Below are 27,702 nucleotides of genomic sequence, written 5' to 3'. Positions count from 1 at the left end.
AAAGGGACCCACGGGGACCCCCAGTGACCCACAGACACCCAAAGGGACCCCCAGAGACCCCCGGGACCCCCAGAGACCCTCACAGGAACCTACAGACACCCAAAAGGACCCATGGGGACCAGAGACACCCACAGGGACCCAGAGAGACCCACAGGGACCCAGAGACACCCCCACAGACATCCACTGAGACCCACAGACACCCACAGGGACCCTCAATGACCCACACGGACCCACATGGGACACCCAGAGGGAGTCATGGACACCCACAGGGAGTCATGGACACCCACAGGGACCCAGAGGGACCCACTGCCCCCCGTTATTGCCCCCCTACACCCCATTACTGCCCCCCACCGATCCTCCTCTTCGGCTCCGTATGTCCCCCACCCTCAACCCCGCAGCCGCCATGTTGGGTGTGGCACACAGGTGTGGCACCCCACGGGCGCCATGTTGGGTGTGCCAGCACAGGTGTGGCACTCCATGGGCGCCATGCTGGGTGTACCAGCACAGGTGTGGCACTCCCACAGCCGCCATGCTGGGTGTGCCAGCACAGGTGTGGCACCCCACAGCCGCCATGTTGGGTGTGGCACACAGGTGTGGCACCTCCATGGGCGCCATGTTGGGTGTGCCAGCACAGGTGTGGCATCCCATGAGTGCCATGTTGGGTGTGCCAGCACAGGTGTGGCACTCCCACAGCCGCCATGTTGGGTGTGCCAGCACAGGTGTGGCACTCCCACAGCCGCCATGCTGGGTGTGCCAGCACAGGTGTGTTACACTCCCACAGCCGCCATGTTGGGTGTGCCAGCACAGGTGTGGCACCCCCATGGGCGCCATGTTGGTGTGCCAGCACAGGTGTGGCACACTCCCACACATGTTGGTGTACCAGCACAGGTGTGGCACCCCCATGGGCGCCATGCTGGGTGTGTCAGCACAGGTGTGGCACACTCCCACAGCCGCCATGTTGGGTGTGTCAGCACAGGTGTGGCACACTCCCACACATGTTGGTGTACCAGCACAGGTGTGGCACCCCCATGAGCGCCATGTTGGGTGTACCAGCATCTGTGTGGCACCCTCATGGGCGCCATGCTGGGTGTCCCACCAGGCCTGTGCCCACGCCGTGTCTGTGTGTCCCCGCCCCGGGGTCTCAGGAGCCGCCAGGTGCTGGGACACGTGTCCCCAGCACGGTGCCCGTGTGTGCCGCTCTCAGGGGACCCTGTGGGCACAGACGGACTCGGGAGGCAGGGCGGAGGGAGAACAGTCCTTTACTGAGGGCCGGGGCCCAGGCCAGTCCAGCTGCCCGCGGGGCGTCCCCACTCAGCACTTGGAGTAGCGGCGGCGCACAGAGTCGCGGTAGAACTGGAAGATGGTGTCGGCGGCGCGCTGGGCTGCGGCCAGGCACTGCTGCATCTGCAGGGCGAAGGGCCGGGAGTGAGGGGCCCCCTGTGAGGGATCCCGCACCCCAAAACCCCCCCGGGAGCCCCTCACCTCCTGCACGGAGCAGCTGCCCTTGGTGGTGACCATCAGCACCTTCCTCTCGGCGCTGGCGATGGCGAAGGTGAGGACGGCGCGTGCCTCCTGCGGGGACGGGGGTCAGCAGGGCTGGGAGGCACCCCCAAGCAGGGCTCCCCCCGGGGCTCACCTGCTCCTGCCGGGCGGTGGGGTCCAGCAGGATGGCGCCGTCGGGCTGCAGGGCGCAGGTGACGCCGCAGAAGAGGGCGGAGAGCGGCAGGCCGGCGTCCAGCAGCGCCATGCAGGCGGCGTTCAGGCAGCAGGAGAGCAGCTGGGTGTGTGTCAAGGCACCCACAGCACCAACAGCCCCACTCCCCCGGCCCCCCAACGCAGAAAGGATACAGAGCCGGCGTCGCTGAGCACCTGCAGCACCAGGGAGATGGCGGTGCGCGGGTGCAGCACGCCCAGCACCACGGCCTCGCACGTCTGCTGCAGCAGCTGCTCCCGGCTGCGCTCCAGCACGCCTGCGCACGGGCAGAGGGTGTCAGCTCTGCCCCGGGAGCCCCGGAAAGGAGACACAAACCCAGAGCCCCGCGGGGTGCCCGGGCAGCGCACAGCCCCGCACGGGGAGCGCCTGCAGGACACGGCAGCGCCGCAAGGACCAGCCCGGGGAAGGAGGAATCCTGCAGACAGTGCCCGTGCTGGGCGGGCTCCGGCCGTGTGAAAAATGCACCTCTTATCATTGGCTTTTGCAAATGTTACAGTGAATATTGTATGTGTCATGTCAGAAAGTTATGCTGTATTACTGCTCTTAAGTACTGTGTTAAATATAGTCTCAGGTTCCAGCACAGTGTTAAAATAGAAACTGCTAGGTGAAGGGGTTTGTTCTTAAGTGTTTTCTTATCAGAAGAAGATAATTTCTTCAGGCCTTGCTCAGACTGGAAGATGCCATGGGGATTAAAGGAAACAGTTCCCATACAACAGACAGAGTTCTTGTTTTAAATAGAATGTATGCATAACCTTGAAGGATATATGAATATGCATTACATTGTTGCTTTTAAGGTTATTCCTTATTTACAAGGCATGCTTTTCATGACTGAGTGTCTGAGAGCATCCGGATGCCCGTAATTCTTTGCTTTTTATTGTCTTGTGATTGTCCTAACTCTAAATTTTATAACTGTAATTGTATTACTATTTTTATAACCGTTTTATTACTATTAAACTTTTAAAATGTTTAAAAACTGAGTGATTGGCGTTTTTCACAGCGAGGCAGAGCAGAGCCAGAGCCAGCGCGGCACTAATTAGTGACAGCAGCGGGCCTCGTCACCCAGCACAGGGAGAGCGCTAATTAACCCCACAGCTGGGGAGCAAACAAGCACCAGTGCCTTTGTTTGCTAAACTGTGCAATAACAGAGGGGTTTGTGGGTTTGCCACCCAGCAGAACTGATTTACAGAGCTGTAAATGAGCCCAATTCGGCGGCTCTGGGGGAAGAGCTCTGGGGCAGGGCGGGAGGGCAGTCCCCACCTGGCAGCCCCACCTTGGGGCGCAGCAGCACGTCCAGCGCCGCGCGGTCCGGCAGCTCCTTGCTGATCTTGGCCTCCGCGGGGCCGTACAGCCCCGCCAGCACCGAGGTGTCCCCTGGGCACACAGGGCTCTCCTCAGGGACCGCACGGGCACCCCGGGAAGGGCCACAGCACCACAGAGCTGCGGGAAGGGCTGGGCAGGAACGAGGGGCCCCGGGAACTGGAGATGGGATCGGCTGGGAAGGAGAGACTTGGGGGGAAGGCTGGAAAATGAACCACAGGGAGGAACGAAGGGCACAGCCGGCAGGTGGAGCCCCGCCGAGTCTGCGGGATGGGGTGGGTGGGATGGGGTGGGTGGGATGGGACGGGACGGGACGGGACGGGACGGGACGGGACGGGACGGGATGGGATGGAATGGGATGGGGTGGCATGGGGTGGCATGGGGTGGCATGGCATGGCATGGCATGGCATGGGATGGGGTGGGATGCTCAGCCCCAGGCACCGTAGCCCCACAGACCCTGCAGGAAGGCGGCCGAGCCGTCGGGCCGCGAGAGCAGCCCCAGCTCGCAGGAGAAGCGCCGCAGCCGACACTGCCCGTCCGCCGCCTCCGCCTCAGCCACCTCCGCCGCCATTGCCGCCGGATCCCCGCTCCGCCACCGCTTCCGCTTCCGGGCCGCGCGGAGCCAATCAGAGACGGGCGTCGTGATAGCCAATCAGCGCCGGGCATCGCGACAGCCAATCAGCGCCGGGCGTCGCGACAGCCAATCAGCGCCAGGCATCGCGACAGCCAATCAGCGCCAGGCATCGCGACAGCCAATCAGCGCCGGGCGTTAGGGTCAGGTGGTCAGGGGGACAGAGGGACAGAGGGGACAAGGGGGGACAGGGGGACTTTATTATGCATCATGCATAAGATATTTGAATATGCAATAGGCTGTTGCTTTTAAGGTGATTCCTTTGTTCACAAGTTATGCTTTTCATGACTTAGTGTCCGAGAGCATCCAGACATCCGTAATTCTCTGCTTTTTGTTGTCTTGCAATTGTCCTAACTTTAAATTTTATTACTCTAATTGTGTTACTATTCTTTTAACCATTTTATTATTATTAAACGTAGAATTAAACCCCAAGTAATTAGTGTTTTTCACAACGGGATCAGGGGAAGAAGGAACATCCCGCTCCTTGTGTGTAACTGTTGTGTTCCCGTGCTGCTCTCAGCGCCTGCGTCCGTGTCTGTGTGTCTGTGTGTCCGTGTGTCCGTGTGTCTGTCCCTCCCCCTGGCCGAGGTCCCTGTGAGGGACAGGGCTGGGTGGCTCCAGTGTGAGCCATGGGGATCTCCAAAGGAGAAATATGTAAACTTTATCAGAAGGATAAAGAAGTTTTATGAAAACTTTAAAAACTTCCAAAAGAACTGTAAAAGAAAACTTAACACTTCTAAAAGTCAAAACAACATTCTGCCGTAACAAGGAAAAGGCCAGCACAGCAGCTGCAGGTACCTGGTCCTACTGTAAAGAAAGCTGAAAAAATACAATAAAGGAGGGTGGGGGTGTGCTTCAAGATAAAAATCAGTATTTTAGGCCTGGCTGTTACTTGTGCTGGAGGCACCCCAGGAACAGCCCATCCAAACCCTGCTGGAAAAAAAGGGTTACTGGTCATGAACAGCCAAAGACAGTCTGATTCTCTGTAATCAGTATAGCTGTTACACAATTTTAGACTTAGGAGTGAAATTTCTCCCTTCAAAGTTAAGCAGTAGCTGCAGATGAAAAGACAACACTTGTCCTTTGAGTAAGGACAGGTACAGACTGTTTAATAGCATTAATCCAAGGTCAGGGTGGATAAACACATTTTCTGTCACCAAACTGGCTGTAAGCAATACAGAAATGCCAACGTGCACACACAAAGCTGTTTTTCCTCTCTGCACCCGATCACGTGTCAGTTACCAAACACAGGATCATTGCTTCCCCCAGCACAACTGCAAGCCAAGGAGAAAAACTGCACATTTATCTTCCTACAAAGTACAACTTCTGCTTAATTACTGTTTTTGCCCCTCTAAAAGTTATGAAAATTTTTTTTCCAAGAGGAATACAAAATAATCCATGGTACAACATTTGTTGCACTTATAAAGACATGAAGATCTTATTTATGTCTTCTGTAAGACAGAGTACAAAACAGTATGAATACAGCAGAAGTTTTCTTTACATCATCAGTACGGTGACTTTTTCGGTATAAATTTCAGCCTCTTCTTTCCAGAAGGGCCGAACTTCCAAACAGCATTTTTTTGGAAGCGCGAATTTGAACAAAATTTGAACAAACCCTCGAAATGCTGACAACTCACGGAATGTGTACTCGGAAAACGCGCTGCACAGGTACGAAGTATATTAAAACGTGTAAAAACACAAATAATTTAAGAGCGACACTGCTGGTTGTGTCTAGTGTCCTTCAAATGGGTTTCAGCCCTTTATTTCTCTCGGTACTGTGGCTCAGGAGAGGAAGGAAGGCTGAGTGTGGGGCTTGGCCTGCGGAGCGAGGAGGAGGGCGCGGGGCGCTCCGTGCTGGGCTCACTGCAGCCTGGGCTGGGCTGGCAGTGGCCTGGGCTGGGCTGGGCTCGCAGAGGTCCAGGCTGGGCTTGCAGGAGCCCGGGTTGGACTTGCAGGAGCTCGGGTTGGGCTGGCAGTGGCCCGGGCTGGGCTGGCAGCCCGGTTGAGCAGAGCTCCCCAGCACCACCGGCACGGCACTGGGTGGCTCAGTCGCTGTCGTACTCCTCGATCCTCAGTTCCTCCTCCTCCAGGAGGGCCTGGGCCGCCACGGGCTGTGGCTGGCTGCTGGGCAGGTCGCTCCCGCTGGACTGGCTGGAGGGCAGCCCCTCGGGGTCGCCGTCGCCGTGGGACAGCTCCGGCAGCCCGGGGTCCTGGTCGGTCAGAGCCTCCAGCTGCAGCCTGCAGACAGCAGGGCAGCACGGCTGAGCACGGCTCAGCACGGCTCAGCACGGCTCAGCACGGCTGCCCCGGCACAACCTCACTGCCTCCCACACTGCAGGAACACACCCGACTCCCTATCATGACCCCGAGAAGCAAACACCCACATTTCTCTGCACTACGGTTCCTGCACGCTGAACAGATGGACAAGGATGACAGCGCTTTCAGCAGGATTTCACCTTTCACCCCTCAGATCACACACTGTGACACCACACCAACTTATTAACACAGATACACAATGTGACTATCCACAGGTATGCTGCAGGGAAACGTAAAAGGCACAAGGGAGTTATGATTAATTTGAGGAATTTCACACCTTGTGGCACAGACCAGGGGGATTACAAAGAAATGCACCCCTTAGGGACACTTGCCTTTCTCCCTAACAACCAAAACAGCTTTTAATACAGCAGCTGGGGAACAGGGTGGTTCTTGGAAATACACTTTGGAAATTCAGTCAAACTCAGCAGCAACACCAGGCACAAGTAGGAGTGCTCTGTCAGATGCCTCAGTAAACTATGTCCTAGTTAGGAGATGACAGTTTGCCTCACTGCAGCTGTGAATTGATTTTTGCTAGAAACACAGCGATTAAAACACTTTAAATTCCAGAGGATCACAGCCCTAGCAGTGTAACTGGGGCTCTGCTGGGGCCAGCCAAGTCTCTGACCCAGAGAAGGAGTCACAACAGAGCTGCTCGTGCCAGATCACCCCTGAGGCTGCACACGCAGCCTGTGAGGAGCCACTGCAGCCCCACAGGGAAACACCCTGGGCTTTCAGCAGTCAGCAGCTCTAGCCTGACGAGAAACCATGCGTTCTGAATAAAGGTTTACTCTGAGTAGCCTTACAGGCAAAACTTCCACAAGATTAAACCAGTGCAGATATCCAATTTCAGATTAAACAGACCTTTAAAAATACCTTGTCTTTGAATGTTACATCACAGACTTAAGTCATCAGCCCCTTCACATATGACACAGTCTCACTTTTTAACTACAGGCAGAAGTTCAGCTTACCTCCCAAAATGTCTTTTCAGTGGCAGCCTCCCCACGTCTTGGATAAAAGCAATCTGAGCTGAGAACAAAGAGCCACCAGTATCATACTAGGTAGATCATAATGAACAGACAGCTGAACTAGAAAATAAACAATACTAGAAAATAAACAAATAAATACCTTATTTGAGTATTCCTGTAAATATTTGAAATATTTTAGATACCAAAACACCGTGTGTGTAACTTTTTCCCCCCAAATTGTTACAGTTTACCACAACATATTTACAGATGGTCTACACACAAAATTCCAAATCCCTGACGTTCATCCCCTGTGTATTTATCATGTAAAACTGTTACTCCACAGCCTACAAAATTCACTCATCCTGATGTCAAGGCCTTAGTTAAGACATGATGCTTTTTATTAGAAACAATTAACAACAGCACAAGTGACCCAGCCCTCTAAATACTAATTTTTGCACTATGTACCATACAAAGTCAATTTTTCTGCAAGAATTGAGATAATCCATTTGCTAATGGATTATCTCAGATTTAACTTTTTTTTTTTAATGCACTGCAAACTGGAATTTTTCTTCTTTTATCCGTGAAAGGCTTTTTGAGCTGTTGTAAGGGTGTTGCTGTTACTGGAAAGGTGTAGGATCATATTTAGAGGAAAATGGACATGTATGAAATGAACCAGCCTAACCTTCTGGAAACTAAAGAATGAGGTCATCTTTGTGGATAAAAAAGCTGTGGATAAAAAATTTTGGCTGTGGTACTGGAAGCATCTTTGGGCATCACCCATGTAACATTTGCCAGGAGAATGTTTTATGCTGAGGCAAAAGCATAAACATTATTGACCTTTTGGCTTATGAAATTTGTCAGTGTGTTTCAACTGCAAGAAGAGTCCAAGAGTTACCTTGATCCATCTTACCTTGGTTTCTCATTGGGTTTGCTAACATAGCAAGATAAGGCAGCAGCTCTGTCTGAAGGCACTCAGGTGGTAAACAGAAGCTTGAAAACAGAGATTTTGCAGCAATGCAATTTTCCTGATACTGTAAGAGTTTGGGGGAGAAACACAAGGGAAAAACCTGGTAAAACATTAAGAATGTAGATGTTCTGTACCATAACCACAACCACAGACTTTCCTCCTACTTGCTACTGAAAAATGAGGCCAGATTAAGAGAATGTAAGCAGCTAACACGCCAATCTTAAAAATGGTAGAATCCCTCATCTTTGCCCTTTACTAGGCATTAAAATTAAAAAAAAAAATTATTCATTTTTTACAGAATTCCCAGCCCACCCAGGCCAATGCTTCTTGCCAACATGTTAGTTCAAATGTAAAAAATGCCCAGACCTGCAGTGTCACCTGAACAAGCTATTTCTAATAAACACATAAACCATAACAGCAGACATTTCTTACACTTATACAACAGTGCTTCAGTGTGCTTCAAATGGCACAAAACCAGACTGAGTTCCAGAAATATTAACAGTACTTCAAGTACAGTTGTCTCCCTGTTAATTTAGGATAAAGGCTCTCCTGGGAACATGCCAGCTTGGACACAAGCATCAGACTTTGTCAGTGGCCTCCAATTTATTTTCACATTAAAGGAGTGATGCAAACTGCTCTTCTAGCAAGTGCTTTATAGAACCAGACTATCTCAAAATAGGGTATTTGACAAGTTTAGCATTGTTATCAAATTTGAGCTATATTGCTCAACAGGGGAAAAGGAATATACTACCTTAGGGGAAAAGGAATTAAGAAAAGCCAAAGGCAAGGATTTACCTTTTTATTGATCAGAAACCACTGGGGTTTATGCAAGGGTCGGAAGCCCATGCCCCCCTGCTGGTGGGCAGAGGCTCTGGAGGTGTTGGAGTGGATCACCCCTCGGGTAGCCACGGAGGCAGCGTAGCTCTCCATCACCAGCCGTGCCTGAGAGAGAAACGGGGCCCTGGGTGAGCTCCAGGCAGCTCACCTGCCCTGAAACACACACAGTGACTGCGCTGGCACAGCATGCACACCATTTTAAACTTTAGATTACTGCAGAACTCACGTTCAAAGCAGCTACGGAAAAAGAAACAGCTTGATTCCTTCTTAGTACAAACATATTCTACTCAAAAATACTTTGTATTCTACAACAACAACAACCCATTGTAATAAAATGCTGACAGAAGCTGGACAAAACACTGGCTTTGCATCTCTTCTGCAGCTGATGTACTTCAGCACTCATTTACAATTCAAATCCCTCACACCCTAAGACTGCAGCAAACTTTAAAAAACGCAGTGAAAAGTTGAGAGGCTCAATGTCAAAGTACCTAAAGACAAGTGTGTGCCTATAAAAAGATGACACTTACGCTCCAGTTACTACAAAGGACGTCAGCAGTGCTCAAATATTCACTGGCTCTCACTACATCGTCTATATCAGAAAAAAAGTCCACGTAGTTCTGGTGAAGGTACAGATTGAACATGCTTCCAGACATATGTGATTTCTCCACGATTTCCTGTTAGGAAGAAGCAAATTTGGGCTTCACAGGTGGATAAGGAAAGGATGCTGTGTAAACAGCTGTGATACACCAGGTCAGGGAGCTGAACACAAGGCCTGTGCAGCAATGCCCAGGCACAAGAGCTGGTCTGCCCCAGCACTCCCTCCCAGAGGAGCGATGCCCTAGCTCAGACTGAAGGCACAGCAGCTGAGACAGGAGCAAACCCACGTGCTGGGGGATTTGCACCCTTGGGGCCCAGCTGGGCTCGTGGGGCTGCTGCAGGAGTACCTCAGGCTGAATGAGCAAGGTGTCCCGGCGGTGTCTGGACAGGTGAGCAGGCAGCTGAGGGCACTCTGCTTCTGACACTGCTTCTCCTGGAAAGGATTGCACAACTTCAGCCTTTGTGTTCTACCGTCAGCTCCACCAGCAGCTAAATGACAGCATTTTCCATTCCCAGACAGCTCTGGGACAGGCACAGGCACTTAATTATTATAGCCAATATAACACAGTCATCAACACACAAGTAGTTGCATTAAGCTTCATATAACAAACCTAATAAAATAATTGTATTCCCTCACCACACCACTTCTCCTCAGCTGGTTTTGGAGCCAGTATTGGGAATTACTACCAAAATGTGCACAGCCAGTGGCATGAGGGACACTGATGCAGCTGATTTTATGCTGTTGTCACTGACCAAACAGCCCAGACAGAGCCCATCCAAAGCCTCACTTTAGCAGCTCCAGCTAGTAGCAGCTAACATGATTTCACCACAGAAAAGGGAGAATAAGTCAAAGTTTTCTTACTTTTGCAATAAATAATCTTCCCCAGAGCATGGAAAAGAAAAATGGATGCATCCTTGCCACCAATAGCTTGTATCTCCTGGTCTTCTGAGGTATCACATTTACTTTTCTTTCTTACTTTGGATACTCCTGCTTCCTCACATTTTGTTGTGGAGCACTTCTTCTTCTTCGACCAAAATTCTTTCTCCAATGAGCAGCCTATTAATAAAATAAAAAATAAAATCAAGACAGAGTACATGATTCTGCAGAAGTTTTCTATAATGCTATTGCTAATGTTCTGTGTGAACAAGCAGTACTAATAAAGGGAACAGAACAGGCTATATAAATGGAAGCACTATGAGAAAACTCATTTATTAGGAACACAGCCCAGTCACCTAAATTAGCATAATTCATTACCTTCATTCCACTTCTGTCCCTTTAGCCACAGCTCAGCTACCAAGCACTTTTTGAAAATAAACAGCTGTCTTTGAAAAAAGCACTCAGGCTTATCCCTTCTAGTTCTGATACATTCCCTGCTTGACCACGTTTAGAATTTCACATTTTTAAAGCACAAGTACAAATATATGCAAATTATATTTCAGTTACATCCTGTTTACTTATCAATTTTGTCTTCTACTGGCATTATCTGTACGATAACCTCCCTGAAATACAAAGTGGCAAAGATAACCTTTCATTTAGGTGATTCTACCAACTGCCTATCTTACACAAAGTCCTGAGCTTCATGAAATAAAACCCTTATCCTACTCTAAGTTAATAAACTTGAAAATTTTCACCCACAATTTCATTTTGTGACATTTGAATGTTCCTTACTGAGCTAAGACAAATTGTACTTTAGGTATTTATTTTTCTTTTTTCCCATAATTACCGTGGATCTGTTTTACCCATTAATAGTGTTACAAAACGAATGTATCAATGGTGCTTACACAGACAGACACATGAAGAAACACCCCTTACATAATTTTAAAAGTTGCTGGGTGCTCAGGAGACCACCAAGGAGATGGGTATCTTCCAAACTTGCACAGCATCCCTGGCTGCCAGTCACTCACCTCACTGAAATACTGCACAACTACACGTGTTCTGCTCAAACACCTTCTCAGTGTCAGGGAAAGTGTGAGAGGAGAATGCTCAGTGTGACTCCAGCAGTCCACACACCAAAGCTCTGAGGTCACACGCCTTTCTTTTCTCCCCAGCTCTAACTATCACGGTTTTACGTTTCCAAGGTAACTTATTAAAAATTCCACAAACTGGTTATTTTAACATTGCTTAGATTTTCTGGAGGATGTGTCCAGCAGTGAGATACTGCATGCTTTTCTCAGATAACATCAATCTAATAATATTCACTCATACTGATGGCAGAGTCACCCCACTGAGAGGAATCCTCTGCTTTTTCTGATTCACACAGAACAATCCAAGCCTGGTACACCTGAAGACATCAGCAGAATAATTGATCTGCAACATCTGCAAGTTAAATTTAGAAACTTTACTCTGCCTTGTGTAACACAACTAATACTGCCCAGCTAATTTCAATATACCCTAAAACTCAAAGTAAACACCCCTCTTAAAAAATGGGCTGTGAACTACCTTTAGTCTTGTATTCCACAAGCACATTTGAGATTTGCAAAGCAAATGGGAGGAGAAGAATGTGTGACAGAAACAATACCATTACTAACTCTACCACATACAGCAAAAGACAGTTGCTGAGTCTGTTTCCTTAGGCCCAACTTTAATGTAAGTAATGCCAGCATTTCACAGTCCTGACAATGAACAACACACGCCAGAGGACTGCTTTTAAAAATGTAACTCACATACACTGGCTCCTTAACAACTGCTGATTGTAAAATGCTCATAAAATAAGCACTTTGGGAAATGCAAAAACCAAGCAATGAAAGTATCCCTTTCAAACTAAGGCTGCATCATAGAGAACAGCAAACACAAATAGCAAAGATATCAGGAAGAAAGGAGGGTATTTCATCAAATTACACATGCACACGTGTCATGGTTTAAGCCCAGCCTGCAAGAGCTGAGCCCCACACACCCTCTGTTTGTTCCTGCTCCACAGAAGCGTGTCCAGAACGTTTTGCAACTCACCCACCTGTGCTGCAGCTGTGAGCAGAACATGTTTTCAGCAGAAATGGTCAAAATACCACTTCACCTAATAAACCGTAATTTGTACCTTTCGTAGAGGAAAACTGAAGGCTGTTTATTGCACTTCTTATGTCACCTGAACAACCTCTGCAAAGCAACTCCAGGGAAGTTCTATCAGGGGCATAATTCTCTCTGTTCTACAAGGAAAAACAGCAATAGAACAAACAGGAAAAACAGCAATATTCAAAGCAATAGAAGAACAGGAAAAAGAGTATCTGAAGATGGCTCTGGGAGCCCACCTCTGACACACACCATGAACAAACCACAGAATACTATGAACTTTAAAAATTTAATTTGTTTAGGTACACTGTCACAAGTTATATAACAATATTATACACATAACTCTTTGCAGGGTGTCACTCTATATGATAATGCTTGTAATCAAAACAGTTCAGGAGCAATACAAGGTTCAGGTTGACGACCTCTTCTGGCCTTGCTGGATACATGAAAGATTATATCTCTTCCTATTATTTGTTTCACTTAGATAGTTACTGTAATAACCAGAGTAATTTTCAGAAGCAACTTTGTAGACTTGGACCACAGATCAAGCGAAACTAATCTTAAAAACAGGGTATCTGTCTAGCTTGTTCCTTGCTTTCTGTTGCCCTGGGGAAAACGCAAATTTTTCCTTCGAGGAGATGCGGGGCTCTGCTATCAAAGATCAAATACAGCAACAAAACCAAAATATTTTTATATAGTCCTAGCCCTGCACAGAAGTTATGAGCTTTGACAACTTACCATACTGGCTTCTGCTGCAGCTATTCGAGTAAGAACTTTCATCATATTGGTCGGTGCAACAGGCTTGAAACTGTTGAAGACCATTAAAAAAAAAAATTAATTAGTTTCTAACCTCTCAGTTATTTGAACTATGTTTTATTGAGGTAGAACATCTCACCTAATATTGAATATACACAACTCCTCTACAATTTCAGCGGGGAACAGTGACCTCTGGTTGCTGTCTCCACTGAAGTTATCTGAGATTATAAAGACCAGGGGGCACCTACTCCTACGAACAAAACTCCTGCACAGCAGAACAACAGAATGTGATGAATATCAAACTCCAGCTTGGCAAGGCACCAAAGCTCATAATTAACAACTTATTTGCCACTGACCTGAGGATTTCGTGTAGGCTTCCAGGATCCCGGTAGAACTGGTTAGGAATGTCCTGTCCAAAACAAAGAGCTGCTGTCACGACACTGGGATGTAAATACTCTGCTCCACAGACTGACTGTCGTGGCACACGGCATTGCCACACATTTTTAACTGCTGGTTTCCTGCTGTCAGCTACACCTGAACACAGCAGCCCCTGGACAGAGGAGCAGCAGGGGGACACAAACCCAGAGAGCACAGTGTGTCTCATTAAGGGAAAGGATCACCTACAAATAAATGTTTTCTCGCTGTCTCAGTTTCCTAAGAGACAGCCTTGGGTGATCACACTGCCTGTGAACAAGAGTTTCACCCAGAGGACAAACACTCTTCCCTTGGGGAAGAGGGCAGGACACCCATGTGAGGTGTCACAGGGCCTGCACAGGAAGGTGACTTAATAACAACAAGTCTCATGAGAATCTGCTTCCTAAATTCTATGGCACATCACATTTCCCTGCCAGAAATTCTGTCTGTTTTGGTCTTGGAAGTTTACAGGCAACCTCACTACCAATTTCTAGAATTTCTCTTGGGAAAAGAATTGCAAAGTTCAGGAAGAAATTGCTACTGAAACACACTTCTACACAAGTACAAATACAGCCTTGTCCTGTACCTGCTCACAAACTCTCAGTCCACACCCATGCCCTAAACAACACCACCTGTGTAAAACCAGGGAGAAAGTGCTAAATTTCAACTGCTCCTGCTTGTGTTCATTCTCATGTGTCCCCTACACTCTCATGCATCACTGAATAACAGGAATAGTGGTGTGTTTTCCACTCTTCTTGTTTATACACATATATCTTTCTGGAAATTAAATCATCCAGAAATGTAGGAATGACTTCTCAATATTGACCTGCTTTTTGATACTCTGTTATGTATTTCTGTGCCCAAACCAGCCTCCTGTTTCTGCCTGACTACTTGCTTCTGTGGCAAAACTAACTACAGGTAGGACACGGCTCTAGACTGCTGCAGAGACATAAAAACTAATGAAGATCTCATCATGCCAATACTGCAACAAAAGGTACTCTTTGAAAGACAACATTTCACAAGTTTTCACTTACTTCAATAAGAATAAGCTTTTTATCATTTTCTGAGGACTCCCCAAGCATCTGAAGTTTGTTATACTTATTTGCTCTTAATAGAAAATCTTGAAAGAGAGCTGCTTGGGCCTGACTCGGAAACGTATGAGAATTTGAGTCTGAAAAAGAAAACTAATTAAAAATATGTATTCTATATTATACCAAGCAAAATATAAATACCCACATGAACATGTGACAAACACAGGAGAATTTTTAAAGGGGTGTAATTCAGCTGAGGACCCAGACAAAGACACTGACCTATTTTCATTTATTTGGTTCAAATTATATCCAGGCTATTACAGAGCTCTCTGTACTGATGTGAATTGTCAATTATTTTTGACTAAACACTGCAAAAAAACCTAAATCCCTTTCCAGATAAAAGCAACAGTAGGATCCTTGCTAAACACTAAGGAATGGACTTAGTGGATGTGGATCCAATTGCACAAGTGACAGAAACAAAGCAAAAGTACAAGACAGAAAACCCACAAAAGGAACTGGAAGGGGAAAGAAAGATAAAAAGAAAAATCCCCAACACACTTACCATGGCCAAACATGCTTCTCAAGTCTTCCTTTGTGAAGTCTAAAGAGAGTGGATTGGTCCATTCCTGCACCTGAAGGCCAAGATCTCTGGCCAGAATTTGGAGAGTTGCAGTTTTTCCACAGCCAGGAGGGCCAGTCAGCAGCAAGATAGGGCCACCCTGACACAGAGAAACAACACAAAATCACAGCTGTGATAAATAAAGACTGACAGCTGGCTAAGGATGGATACTGGCTGAACTTTTCCTGTAGTTTCTCTGGCAATGATGCTCTCTCCCAGTGAAACCCCAGTCACACATTTTGTGCTGTTAATTCACCTGCTGAGAACTCAGAGAGAACCAGGCCAGGACTGAGAACCTTACTCTGCTCCTAATGCCTCTGGTAAGTAAAGTCACTGCCATGACTTTACTTAGCCACTGGCACGTCACTGCCAGCACAACAGACACTCACCTGAAGAACCAGCTCTGGAAAACACCAGGCAGGGCTGGCAATTTGTGTTTAAGAATGCCTCTTATCAACATTGAGATTAAAAACATCTTCACCATCCTTACACCAGCCCAGTGCAACTGGAAAGTTGTCACAACACTTAAAAATTAACCTGGCAGAGGTAAAATGCAGCTTTAGGCACTTGCTGAAGAGTTGTGATTTACGACTGGATGCCAGAAAACAGTATTTCTGAGCAAAACCAGAATCCACCTCTTGGGAGCATAAGCCCAAAATAAATGTACAAGCTCTAACCTGCTCTTAGAGTATCTTCTACAATGCACAAGACACACGGTCACTATCTCCCTCAGCTGAGGCTTCTCTCTGAACTTGAATTTCCATCCAGCTCGTTTGTACAGTTTGATGCCTCCAGTTACAGAATTTAGCAAGTTTACCTGCTTTGGCTGCCTCTGAAATATGTGTGTTTTTAACCAGGTTTCAACTTCCTCAATCTTCTTCTTTTGCACAGCAAGGTCATTCTGAAACAGGGTTAAAATACATGAAAGTTACATATTAAACTCTTGGTTTCCAATGACGAAGTTAAAGAGCACAATAAATGCTGGATAAAATACCAACAGACATGTTGGTGCGTGTTGCAGTTACGTGTGTGCTCTGCAGAAGCAATGCCACAGTTAAGGATGATCATCTCATCCCGTTTCCTCAATCAATCAGTTTTCCATTCCTTGTAGTCAGGAAATAATGAGCTATTTATTATTCTTTAAGTGGTTATGCTACAATATTTTCTGTGTCAGGGTACTTCATGGCTGTTGCTGGAGCCAGTCCTTTTTACTTTTTTTACTCTAGTAACATAGAGATTTTTGTAACTTCTGCAAATCCCGCATGTCTGGGTTTCCCCAGTGCCTGGAATATCAGATCTGTGCGGAATTCAGTAAGGGGTTTGAGAGTTTACAGGAGGACTGACAGGAAACAACATGTGCTGTTTAATATTTGTGGTGAGAGGTGTGGTGAGAGGTTGTGCACAGAGGCACAGCACGACCGTGGTGCCAGCAGCTCTCACACCTGCGTTTCAGGTCGGTGTCTCTCCACCCACGGCAGCTCCTCCCGGGCTCGGCTCCGGCCCGGTGTGGCTCTTTTCCTGGGAGCAGCTGCAGCTCTGCTCTTCTCTGCCACGGGGCTCGGGGCTCTCTGCTTCTGCCCACGGCTCCTGCCAGGGCCGCCTCTCAGCGGCCTCACGGCACAGGGGCCGAGGCCGGCGCTCCCGAAGAAGTCATCGAACGGCTGTGCTGGCCACTCTGCCACCTGCAGAAACACACACAGAGCTGTGGGCACCTGCAGAAACAAACACAGAGCTGTGGGCACCTGCAGAAACACAGAGCTGTGGGCACCTGCACAAACACAGAGCTGTGGGCACCTGCACAAACACAGAGCTGTGGGCACCTGCAGAAACACAGAGCTGTGGGCTGGAATGCAGAAACACAGAGCTGTGGGCACCTGCAGAAACACAGAGCTGTGGGCACCTGCAGAAACACAGAGCTGTGGGCTGGAATGCAGAAACACAGAGCTGTGGGCACCTGCAGAAACACAGAGCTGTGGGCTGGAATGCAGAAACACAGAGCTGTGGGCACCTGCAGAAACACAGAGCTGTGGGCACCTGCAGAAACACAGAGCTGTGGGCACCTGCAGAAACACAGAGCTGTGGGTGACCTGCAGAAACACAGAGCTGTGGGGACCTGCAGAAACAAACACAGAGCTGTGGGCACCTGCAGAAACACAGAGCTGTGGGTGACCTGCAGAAACACAGAGCTGTGGGGGCCTGCAGAAACAAACACAGAGCTGTGGGCTGGAATGCAGAAACACAGAGCTGTGGGCACCTGCAGAAACACAGAGCTGTGGGCACCTGCAGAAACAAACACAGAGCTGTGGGCACCTGCAGAGACACAGAGCTGTGGGCACCTGCACAAACACAGAGCTGTGGGCTGGAATGCAGAAACACACACAGAGCTGTGGGCACCTGCAGAAACACAGAGCTGTGGGCACCTGCAGAAACACAGAGCTGTGGGGACCTGCAGAAACAAACACAGAGCTGTGGGCTGGAATGCAGAAACACAGAGCTGTGGGCACCTGCAGAAACACAGAGCTGTGGGTCACCTGCAGAAACACACACAGAGCTGTGGGCTGGAATGCAGAAACACAGAGCTGTGGGCTGGAATGCAGACACACAGAGCTGTGGGTGACCTGCAGAAACACAGAGCTGTGGGTCACCTGCAGAAACACAGAGCTGTGGGCACCTGCAGAAACACAGAGCTGTGGGCACCTGCAGAAACACAGAGCTGTGGGCACCTGCAGAAACAAACACAGAGCTGTGGGCACCTGCAGAAACACAGAGCTGTGGGCTGGAATGCAGAAACACAGAGCTGTGGGCACCTGCAGAAACACAGAGCTGTGGGCACCTGCAGAAACACAGAGCTGTGGGCACCTGCAGAAACACAGAGCTGTGGGCACCTGCAGAAACACAGAGCTGTGGGCACCTGCAGAAACAAACACAGAGCTGTGGGGCACCTGCAGAAACACAGAGCTGTGGGCACCTGCAGAGACAAACACAGAGCTGTGGGTGACCTGCAGAAACACAGAGCTGTGGGCACCTGCAGAAACAAACACAGAGCTGTGGGCACCTGCAGAAACAAACACAGAGCTGTGGGCACCTGCAGAAACACACACAGAGCTGTGGGCTGGAATGCAGAAACACACACAGAGCTGTGGGCCAATTGCAGAAACACAGAGCTGTGGGCACCTGCAGAAACACAGAGCTGTGGGCTGGAATGCAGAAACACAGAGCTGTGGGCTGGAATGCAGAAACACAGAGCTGTGGGCACCTGCAGACACACAGAGCTGTGGGTGACCTGCAGAAACACAGAGCTGTGGGCACCTGCAGAAACACAGAGCTGTGGGCACCTGCAGAAACACAGAGCTGTGGGCACCTGCAGAAACACAGAGCTGTGGGCTGGAATGCAGAAACACAGAGCTGTGGGCTGGAATGCAGAAACACAGAGCTGTGGGCTGGAATGCAGAAACACAGAGCTGTGGGCACCTGCAGAAACACACACAGAGCTGTGGGCACCTGCAGAAACACACACAGAGCTGTGGGCACCTGCAGAAACACAGAGCTGTGGGCACCTGCAGAAACACAGAGCTGTGGGCACCTGCAGAAACACAGAGCTGTGGGCACCTGCAGAGACACAGAGCTGTGGGCACCTGCAGAAACAAACACAGAGCTGTGGGCACCTGCAGAAACACAGAGCTGTGGGCACCTGCAGAAACAAACACAGAGCTGTGGGGCACCTGCAGAAACAAACACAGAGCTGTGGGCACCTGCAGAAACACAGAGCTGTGGGCACCTGCAGAAACACAGAGCTGTGGGCACCTGCAGAAACACAGAGCTGTGGGCACCTGCAGAAACAAACACAGAGCTGTGGGCACCTGCAGAAACACAGAGCTGTGGGCACCTGCAGAAACACACACAGAGCTGTGGGCACCTGCAGAAACACAGAGCTGTGGGCTGGAATGCAGAAACACAGAGCTGTGGGCTGGAATGCAGAAACACAGAGCTGTGGGCTGGAATGCAGAAACACAGAGCTGTGGGCCAGCATGCAGTGCCTGCCTTCCCGCAGCGGGGCACAGCCAGCCCAGGAACAGGACATGTTTCTCAAGTGCACACTGCCCCGGGGTCCCTGTTGAAAAACTTCAACTGAACTGCTCTGGGGCTCTGAGATTGGAAAACTACAGCTGCTCTGGGGTTCTGTGATGGAAAAACCACAACTGCTCTGGGGCTCTGTGATAGGAAAATGACAACTGCTCTGGGGCTCTGTGATGGACAAACTACAACTGAACTGCTCTGGGGCTCTGTGATGGAAAAACCACAACTGCTCTGGGGTTCTGTGATGGACAAACTACAACTGAACTGCTCTGGGGCTCTGTGATGGACAAACTACAACTGAACTGCTCTGGGGCTCTGTGATGGAAAAACTACAACTGCTCTGGGGCTCTGTGATAGAAAAATGACAACTGCTCTGGGGCTCTGTGATGGAAAAATCACAACTGAACTGCTCTGGGGTTCTGTGATGGAAAAACCACAACTGCTCTGGGGTTCTGTGATGGAAAAACCATAACTGCTCTGGGGTTCTGTGATGGAAAAACTACAGCTGCTCTGGGGTTCTGTGATGGAAAAACTACAACTGAACAGCTCTGGGGTTCTGTGATGGAAAAACCACAACTGCTCTGGGGTTCTGTGATGGAAAAACTACAACTGAACTGCTCGGGGGTTCTGTGATAGAAAAACTACAGCTGCTCTGGGGTTCTGTGATGGAAAACCACAACTGCTCTGGGGCTCTGTGATAGAAAAACTACAACTGAACTGCTCGGGGGTTCTGTGATAGAAAAACCACAGCTGCTCTGGGGTTCTGTATCACCTCCAGGAGTATTCTGCAGCAAAAGGGCAAATCAGAACAAGCTGAGAACTCCACAAACACATATCCAACCCAAAGAATTAAAAAATGATGAAGTAGCAGCTTACTCAGACCACTGTTATATGATGGTAATGTTCACACTGTCTCTGTGTAGTCCTCAGTGTGTGGCACTTTTCCCCCACTTTTAAAAGCTATTTACAACGTGGCCATTTGTGCATAAATGACAAATAGGAACGTTTGGCAGAGGAAGCTCCTGAGGCAGCACAGTAAAATTGGGCAGTGTTCGCTGCTCTGGGCAGCTGAGGCTGAAGCAGAGCCTGTGCCAGGACCAGGAGCAGTGCTGGGAGCACTGGATTGCAGTCTGCACTGGAGGAATAAATTCATTATTTATATTTACACCCTGGGCCAGGGCAGCAGGCTCAGCCCCAGCACCCCACAGGGGCAGCCCCTCGGTGTGTGGGGTCTGACACACAGACACGGCCCCCAAAGGGCTGTGAAACCCTAAACCAGCACAGTGCTGGCACACAGGACACCGAGAGCTGCCTGCCTGCAGCAGGGCGCTCTGCCTGCAATGGGCCCAAGCCACTCCAATTTTAACATCAGTGTCTCCTGACGTTCCCTTCTGGGTGTGAGGGGACTCCTGCTGCAGGGGGATGGTGATCTCAAGGTCCAGGCTGAGCTCTGACACAGCCTGGGTGAGTAACATCAGCCTCTGCCCTGTTCCTCCACACAACCAATTCAACTCTAAGAGTCACGCAGCCATTATGGCTGGAAAACAACCCAGCTGCCACAGTTCCACAGTTTTGTCACGGGGAATTCATGGTTTGGTGTAAAGAATTCTCAGTTAGGGGCACAGCTCCTGCTCCTCAGGACAGCGCCTCATTTTTATCCTTCCAGACACTCTATCAGTTCTCCTCGTGCCTCCGGGGTGCTGATACAAATCCTCACAACCCAGCTACTCTGAACTCCTCCTACTCTCCAGCCAGTTACAACAGAGCTCATGTTCATGTACAACACAGGAATTACAATATCATTCACTACTCCCTCCCTCCCTCTCTCCCTGCCAAGCAGAGATCCAGCAGTTACTGTTTCACCAGCAGTCAGTTGTTGTCCTTCATCCACTGCTCAATCCACTGCATAATCTGATCCAAATTTCTCTCCAGGTCCTCTGGAGTGTTGCTGGGTAGCTGGTGTACAATTTCCTTTCTGTAGGACAGCACAGCCTCCTCACACTGAGTCTGAGGAAGAAGCCCAGCCTCTCCTTCACCTCCCCACTGCTCAAAAAGGCACGTTCACATCTCAGCTGTGGCTCACTCCAGCAGTGCCTGGGATAATTCTGGCCCAGACCTCTCTATCTCATCATCACCAAATATCTGTCTGGCTGCCCCAGTGCTGCAGGACGATGTTGCCCTGATTTTTTAAAGTGTTAAGTTTTCTTTTATAGCTCTTTTGAAAGTTTTAAACTTTAAAACTTTTTTTAAAGTTTCTTTAAACTTTTTAAAATTTTTCTAAAGTCATGGAACTTCTTTAGCTTTCTGATAATGTTTACATGTTTGAGAGTCAGAGCTCCCACACAGTTTCGTGTATAAATAGAATAGTTTACATATTTCTCTGTGGGTGGAGAGAACTGACTGATTGATCTTTGGGCCAGTGTGGTTGGAGAGGTGGGACTCCATCCTCCAATCCACGGTCACCTTTGGAATTCTACAAATCCCAGATGTTGGAATACAACCGGCTCTTTTTCTGTTGGAAAAGAGTGTCTGTGTGCTGATTTGGTGTCCAACAGCAGCAGGACGAGGCGGTGTGAGGCTCAGCGGATCTGTCCCGTCCCCCTGACCAGCCCCGGGGAGGGACCGCTCCCCGCTGCCCCACACCCGTCTCGGCGGGGCGGGCAGAGCCGGGGCTGGGGCTTTGCGGGCGGTTTTGGGGTCTCTCCTGAGCTCCTCGCCCGCAGCCACACCGATCGAACCTCCCTCCCAGCGAAAACCGGCCCTGCCCCGCTGGAAAACGGCACACGGCCGGCGCGGAGCTCACGGAGCGCTCCGGGACAGCCCCGTGCCCGCACCCAAACAGCACCCACCTCCGCCGGCCGTCCCGGGCCGCTCCCGGACATCCTCGGCCGGGGCGGCGCTCCGGCCCGGTGCTCCCGGTGCTCCCGGTGCTCCGCTCCCGGTGGCTCCTGGCGGCTCCCTGTGCTTCCCTCCCGGAGCTCCCGGCCCTCCGCTCCCGGTGGTTCCCGGCGGTTCCCGGTGGTTCCCGGTGGCTCCCGGTGGTTCCCTCCCGGAGCTCCCGGTGACTCCCGGTGCTCCACTCCCTGTGGTTCCCGGTGGTTCCCGGTGGTTGCGGGTGCTCCCTGCGCTCCGCTCCCGGTGGTTCCCGGTGGTTCCCGGTGGTTCCCGGTGCTCCCTACGCTCCGTTCCCGGTGGTTCCCGGTGGTTTCCGGTGGTTCCCGGTGCTCCCTGCGCTCCGTTCCCGGTGGCTCCCGGTGGCTCCCGGTGGTTCCCGGTGGTTCCCGGTACTCCCGGTGCTCCGCTCCCGGTGGTTCCCGGTGCTCCCTGCCCTCCGCTCCCGGTGGTTTCCGATGGTTCCCGGTGGTTCCCGGTGGTTCCCGGTGCTCCCGGTGCTCCGCTCCCGGTAGGCCGCGGTCCCCACACGGCGCCTGGGGTCCTTCCTCCCGGCCGGCGCACAGCGGTGACGCCATCGGCGCTCAGCGGTGACGCCATCGGCGCTCAGCGGTGACGCCATCGGCGCTCAGCGGTGACGCCATCGGCGCGCGCGGCGGCGGCGCAGGCCCCCCGCGTGTGTCCGTGGCGCCGGCGGCGGCCATGAGGCGGCCCAACGTGCTCATCACCGGTGGGCGCCGGGGACGGCGGGGCACGGCCCGGGGGGATTTGGGGTCTGAGACCCGGCCCGGGGGGATTTGGGGTCTGGGACCCGGCCCCATCGCGGCCCGGGGAGCTGTGGGGTGTGGGGTGCAGGCCTGGGCATACTGGGGACTGGCGTCGCGGCCCACGGGTCCCGGTCCCGGCCCCGGCTCGGCCCGAGGCGATTCAAATGCGGGGTCCCAGCCGAGGTGATTCCGGCCGTGAGGTCCCCGGCCGGGGGGATCTGGGGTCCGGGACCCGGCCCCATCGCGGCCCGGGAGCTGTAGGGTGCAGGGCTGGGCCCGCTGGGGCCTGGGGCCCCGGCCCGGGGGGATTCGGCTTTCGGGGTCCTGGCCCGGGGGGATTTGGGGTCCCGGCCCGGGGGGGGTTTGTGGTGCGAGGTCCCAGCCCGGGGGGATTTGGGGTCCCAGCCCGGGGGGATTTGGGGTCCCAGCCCGGGGGGATTTGGGGTCCCGGCCCGGCCCCACCGCAGCGGTTAAGCCGTGGGGCAGCAGGCCGGCTGGGCTGTGGGGTGTGGGGTGTGGGTCACAGCCCGGGGCGGTTCTGCGGCTCCCCTCCTTCGTGAGAACGGGTGGCGGCTCCGTTTCAGCTGAGCGTTTGGGGTGGGTGAGGTGCCCCTGGGACCCCTCACGGTGCGAGTGCTGTTCCTGCACACCGCCAGTTCTCTGCCTGCTCCCGTCTCACTGCTCTCGCCTGCTGCTCCTCGCCCTGCAGCTTTTCCCCTTTTCACGACCTCCGAGGTGGGCTGTCAGAGGCTCCAGCTCACCTGCAGGGGCTGTTGGAGGGACCTGCAGGGGCTGTTAAGGCTCTGCCCTTAGCCCTGGCTGTGTTTGCTCCCCAGGCACGCCGGGAGTCGGGAAGACCACGCTGGGGAAGGAGCTGGCCTCCAGAGCTGGGCTGAGCTACGTCAACGTGGGGGACCTGGCCAAGGAAGGTGCAGTGTCACAGCAGCTCTGCTGGGCTGGCCGGGGCACTGGGAGCCCCTGCTCGCCTCTCGGGGACAGCTGGGGTGGCTCTGGGGCAGGAGAAGGCTCTGGGGGGCTCAGAGCCCCTGGCACGGCCCGGAGGAGAGCTGCAGAGGGATGGGGACAAGGGATGGAGGGACAGGACACAGGGAATGGCTCCCAGTGCCCCAGGGCGGGCTGGGTGGGACACTGGGAATGAGGAATTCCTGCTGGGCTGGGATGGCCAGAGCAGCTGGGGCTGCCCCGGGATCCCTGCAGTGCCCACACCAAGGGTGAACACTGGGGCTGGAGCACTGGGGCAGTGGGAGGTGTCCCTGCCGTGCAGGGGTGGGCTCTGAGGTCCCCTCCAGCCCAAACACACCTGTGGTTCTGTGAATTGGATTAATTCACTTCAGCAGGTGTGTCTGTAGCAGCACTCATGGTGCTAATGAATAAATAACAAACTCACCCTCGTGTGGCTCTGTAAACAAAGTGTTCCCTGCCCCGAGACTGGCCTTTCCCCTGCAATCTCCTGAGACAAAACCAGCAATGTGAGCTAATCCTGGTAGCCAACAAACGCTGGGAATTCCCTGTGCTGCAGGAGAGCTCTACGAGGGCTTCGACGAGGAGTACGACTGCCCCATCCTGGATGAGGACAGGGTGAGTGCACCCCGGGGCCCACTCTGTGTGTGTGCAGGGCAGGTGAGCCCCTGTGTGTGTGTGTGAGCAGCCCAGGTGAGCCCCTGTGTGTGTCTGAGCAGTCCAGGTGAGCCCCTGTGTGTGTGTGAGCAGCCCAGGTGAGCCCCTGTGTGTCACAGCAGCCCAGGTGAGCCCCTGTGTGTGTGTGCAGCCCAGGTGAGCCCCTGTGTGTGTGTGAGCAGCCCAGGTGAGCCCCTGTGTGTGTGTGAGCAGCCCAGGTGAGCCCCTGTGTGTGTCACAGCAGCCCAGGTGAGCCCCTGTGTGTGTGTGAGCAGCCCAGGTGAGCCCCTGTGTGTCACAGCAGCCCAGGTGAGCCCCTGTGTGTGTGTGAGCAGCCCAGGTGAGCCCCTGTGTGTGTGAGCAGCACAGGTGAGCCCCTGTGTGTGTCTGTGCAGCACCAGGTGAGCCCCTGTGTGTGTGTGTGCAGGGCAGGTGAGCCCCTGTGTGTGTGTGTGCAGCCCAGGTGAGCCCCTGTGTGTGTGTGAGCAGCCCAGGTGAGCCCCTGTGTGTCACAGCAGCCCAGGTGAGCCCCTGTGTGTGTGAGCAGCCCAGGTGAGCCCCTGTGTGTCACAGCAGCCCAGGTGAGCTCCTGTGTGTGTGTCACAGCAGCCCAGGTGAGCCCCTGTGTGTGTCTGTGCAGCCCAGGTGAGCTCCTGTGTGTGTGTCACAGCAGCCCAGGTGAGCCCCTGTGTGTGTCTGAGCAGCCCAGGTGAGCCCCTGTGTGTGTGTGAGCAGCCCAGGTGAGCCCCTGTGTGTCACAGCAGCCCAGGTGAGCCCCTGTGTGTCACAGCAGCCCAGGTGAGCCCCTGTGTGTCACAGCAGCCCAGGTGAGCCCCTGTGTGTCTGAGCAGCCCAGGTGAGCCCCTCTGTGTGTGTGTGAGCAGCCCAGGTGAGCCCCTGTGTGTGTCTGAGCAGCCCAGGTGAGCCCCTGTGTGTGTCACAGCAGCCCAGGTGAGCCCCTGTGTGTGTGTGAGCAGCCCAGGTGAGCCCCTGTGTGTGTGTGAGCAGCCCAGGTGAGCCCCTGTGTGTGTGTGAGCAGCCCAGGTGAGCCCCTGTGTGTGTGTCTGAGCAGCCCAGGTGAGCCCCTGTGTGTGTGTGCAGCCCAGGTGAGCCCCTGTGTGTGTGTGAGCAGCACCAGGTGAGCCCCTGTGTGTGTGTGAGCAGCCCAGGTGAGCCCCTGTGTGTCTCAGCAGCCCAGGTGAGCCCCTCTGTGTGTGTGGGCAGCCCAGGTGAGCCCCTGTGTGTCACAGCAGCCCAGGTGAGCCCCTGTGTGTGTGTGAGCAGCCCAGGTGAGCCCCTGTGTGTGTCACAGCAGCCCAGGTGAGCCCCTGTGTGTGTCACAGCAGCCCAGGTGAGCCCCTGTGTGTGTCTGTGCAGCCCAGGTGAGCCCCTGTGTGTGTCACAGCAGCCCAGGTGAGCCCCTGTGTGTGTCACAGCAGCCCAGGTGAGCCCCTGGGTGTCACAGCAGCCCAGGTGAGCCCCCGTGTCTCCCTGGCAGGTGGTGGACGAGCTGGAGCCCCGGATGAGCGAGGGAGGGGTGGTTGTGGATTACCACGGCTGTGACTTTTTCCCCGAGCGCTGGTTCCACATCGTGTTCGTGCTGCGCACTGACAACTCCTGTCTGTACCAGCGGCTGGAGAGCAGGTGTGCCCCAGGAATCCCCAAAATCCCCTCCTGAGCCCCGCTCTGTGCCTCACACCGTCTCTCCTGCTCCTTCTCCAGGGGCTACACGGGCAAGAAGCTGCAGGACAACATTCAGTGCGAGATTTTTCAGACTCTGTATGAGGAGGCTGTGCTGTCCTACAGAAAGGAAATTGTACACCAGCTACCCAGCAACACTCCAGAGGACCTGGAGAGAAATTTGGATCAGATTGTGCAATGGGTTGAGCAGTGGATGAAGGACAACAACTGACTGCTGGTGAAACAGTAACTGCAGGATCTCTGCTCGGCAGGGAGAGAGGGAGGGAGTAGTGAACGATATTGTAATTCCTGTGTTGTACATGAACATGAACTCTGCTGTAACTGGCTGGAGAGTAGGAGGAGTTCAGAGTAGCCAGGTTGTGAGGATTTGTATCAGCACCCCGGGGGCACGAGGAGAACTGATAGAGTGTCTGGAAGGATAAAAATGAGGCGCTGTCCTGAGGAGCAGGAGCTGTGCCCGTAACTGAGAATTCTTTAGGCCAAACCATGAATTCCCCGTGACAAAACTGTGGCAGTTGAGGCACTTTTGATTTCCAGAGTCTGGAAATGGAGTGGGTTTGATGCTGAGCTGTGGGACTAAAACCTGCTGTGCTCCACCGTGGCCTGGGACACGTGAGGATAATGCAGAGTGAGAGGATTGGAACAGGGCAAGGTGGTCCTTGGCTTTGGAGGGAAAAGAGGTGATGAGAGAGTTATTTTTAAGTGATTGCGTGGAGCTTTGGAGAGTGCTTAATGTGTAAGGAAACATGGGCTGTGCGAGCGCTGGTCTGGGGTGTTGAACAATAAACTTTTAAATTTTTTCTCTGTGTTGCCCATCTGCTGTCCCCGTCACGGATGTGCACATCAGTGTGGGATTACCCAGGGAGTGCACCCCTTGGATCCGAGCGTGCCAGGGGTGGATTTGGGATCTGCTGTGGCTGCTGGCAGAGCCTGGGCCCCAGGGGCAGGGCAGCACGAGGGAGAGGGAACTTTCCTCGCAGAAAAACCGCCTGCAAGGAAAGCCTCGTGACAGCTTCTGCAGGAAGTGCTTCCTTATAAACCCTTCAGCCACAGGAGTTTGGGTAGTAAAGCAACTTCTTTGCAAAATTCTGTCATGAAGAGTGTTGTTGTTACATATTTACAGCTTTATTTTTTATTCCAAATTTGCTATTGGGGTTTTTTTTTGGTGACGCTTGCGGAGTGATGCTGTAACAGAAATGTGGTTGAAACATAAACTTCAAGAAATTTACAGATTTTAGAGGAGCTAAGATTTTAGTTAGAAATAAGCCTTACTAGAGTTAATTAAAATAAATGAGTAGGCCTTGATGAAGTTAGGAGTTAGTAGTTAACTAATAACTGATTGCTTGTCAGCACAATGTTTAGTCAGCTGGGTTTATAATGAAGAATATAGAAACTGACAAATTGCTTTTAGGAACATCAGACAATTGTGGCCTCCTCTGCTCTGAAACCAACTGAAGAC

At 51.9% G+C, this 27,702-nt stretch overlaps 3 protein-coding genes across 4 annotated transcripts; 1 reads left to right on the top strand and 2 right to left on the bottom strand.

Moving 5' to 3' along the window:
• Nucleotides 1–1,242: 1,242 nt before the first annotated feature.
• Nucleotides 1,243–3,617, bottom strand: EXOSC5 (exosome component 5). Its single transcript, NM_001245181.2, is given in 6 exon segments — nt 1,243–1,404; nt 1,483–1,572; nt 1,637–1,777; nt 1,849–1,970; nt 2,972–3,085; nt 3,488–3,617. Coding segments are annotated over 6 exon segments (675 nt in total). The 5' UTR covers nt 3,603–3,617; the 3' UTR covers nt 1,243–1,311.
• A 1,133-nt stretch (nt 3,618–4,750) lies between these two features.
• Nucleotides 4,751–22,702, bottom strand: RAD17 (RAD17 checkpoint clamp loader component). 2 transcript variants are annotated; one of them, XM_072922027.1, is made up of 16 exons: nt 22,095–22,702; nt 16,611–16,850; nt 15,986–16,069; nt 15,112–15,268; nt 14,553–14,689; nt 13,461–13,513; nt 13,244–13,369; nt 13,087–13,156; nt 12,351–12,485; nt 10,207–10,369; nt 9,692–9,777; nt 9,275–9,421; nt 8,706–8,852; nt 7,854–7,974; nt 6,947–7,004; nt 4,751–5,900 (listed from the first exon to the last, which is right to left on the bottom strand). In XM_072922027.1, exons 1-16 carry the CDS (start codon nt 22,125–22,127, stop codon nt 5,708–5,710), a joined length of 1,950 nt encoding a protein of 649 aa, XP_072778128.1. In that variant the 5' UTR covers nt 22,128–22,702; the 3' UTR covers nt 4,751–5,707. The 2 variants fall into 2 exon arrangements, with proteins under 2 accessions (XP_072778128.1, XP_030113740.4); XM_030257880.4 differs by having other exon boundaries at nt 10,207–10,401; nt 12,377–12,485; nt 22,095–22,448.
• A 136-nt stretch (nt 22,703–22,838) lies between these two features.
• AK6 (adenylate kinase 6) lies at nt 22,839–26,461 on the top strand. The gene is given in 5 exon segments (NM_001285451.2): nt 22,839–22,867; nt 23,741–23,833; nt 24,445–24,503; nt 26,041–26,186; nt 26,265–26,461. Coding segments are annotated over 5 exon segments (516 nt in total). The 5' UTR covers nt 22,839; the 3' UTR covers nt 26,455–26,461.
• Nucleotides 26,462–27,702: the final 1,241 nt, after the last annotated feature.

Source organism: Taeniopygia guttata, chromosome Z (assembly GCF_048771995.1).
Source record: "Taeniopygia guttata chromosome Z, bTaeGut7.mat, whole genome shotgun sequence".
NCBI lineage: Eukaryota > Metazoa > Chordata > Aves > Passeriformes > Estrildidae > Taeniopygia > Taeniopygia guttata.
The sequence above is the reverse complement of the archived record's forward strand: the minus strand, read 5'-3'. Positions and strand labels throughout refer to the sequence as shown.

Coding starts and splice junctions, on each gene's coding strand:
- RAD17 (XM_030257880.4), bottom strand. CDS start 22,127: ATGTCCGGGAGCGGCCCGGGACGGCCGGCGGAG. Junction 16,851..22,094: donor GCCCGGGACGGCCGGCGGAG/GTGGGTGCTGTT, acceptor GTGTTTCTGCAG/GTGGCAGAGTGGCCAGCACA. Junction 7,005..7,853: donor AAACCCAATGAGAAACCAAG/GTAAGATGGATC, acceptor CTTTGTTCTCAG/CTCAGATTGCTTTTATCCAA.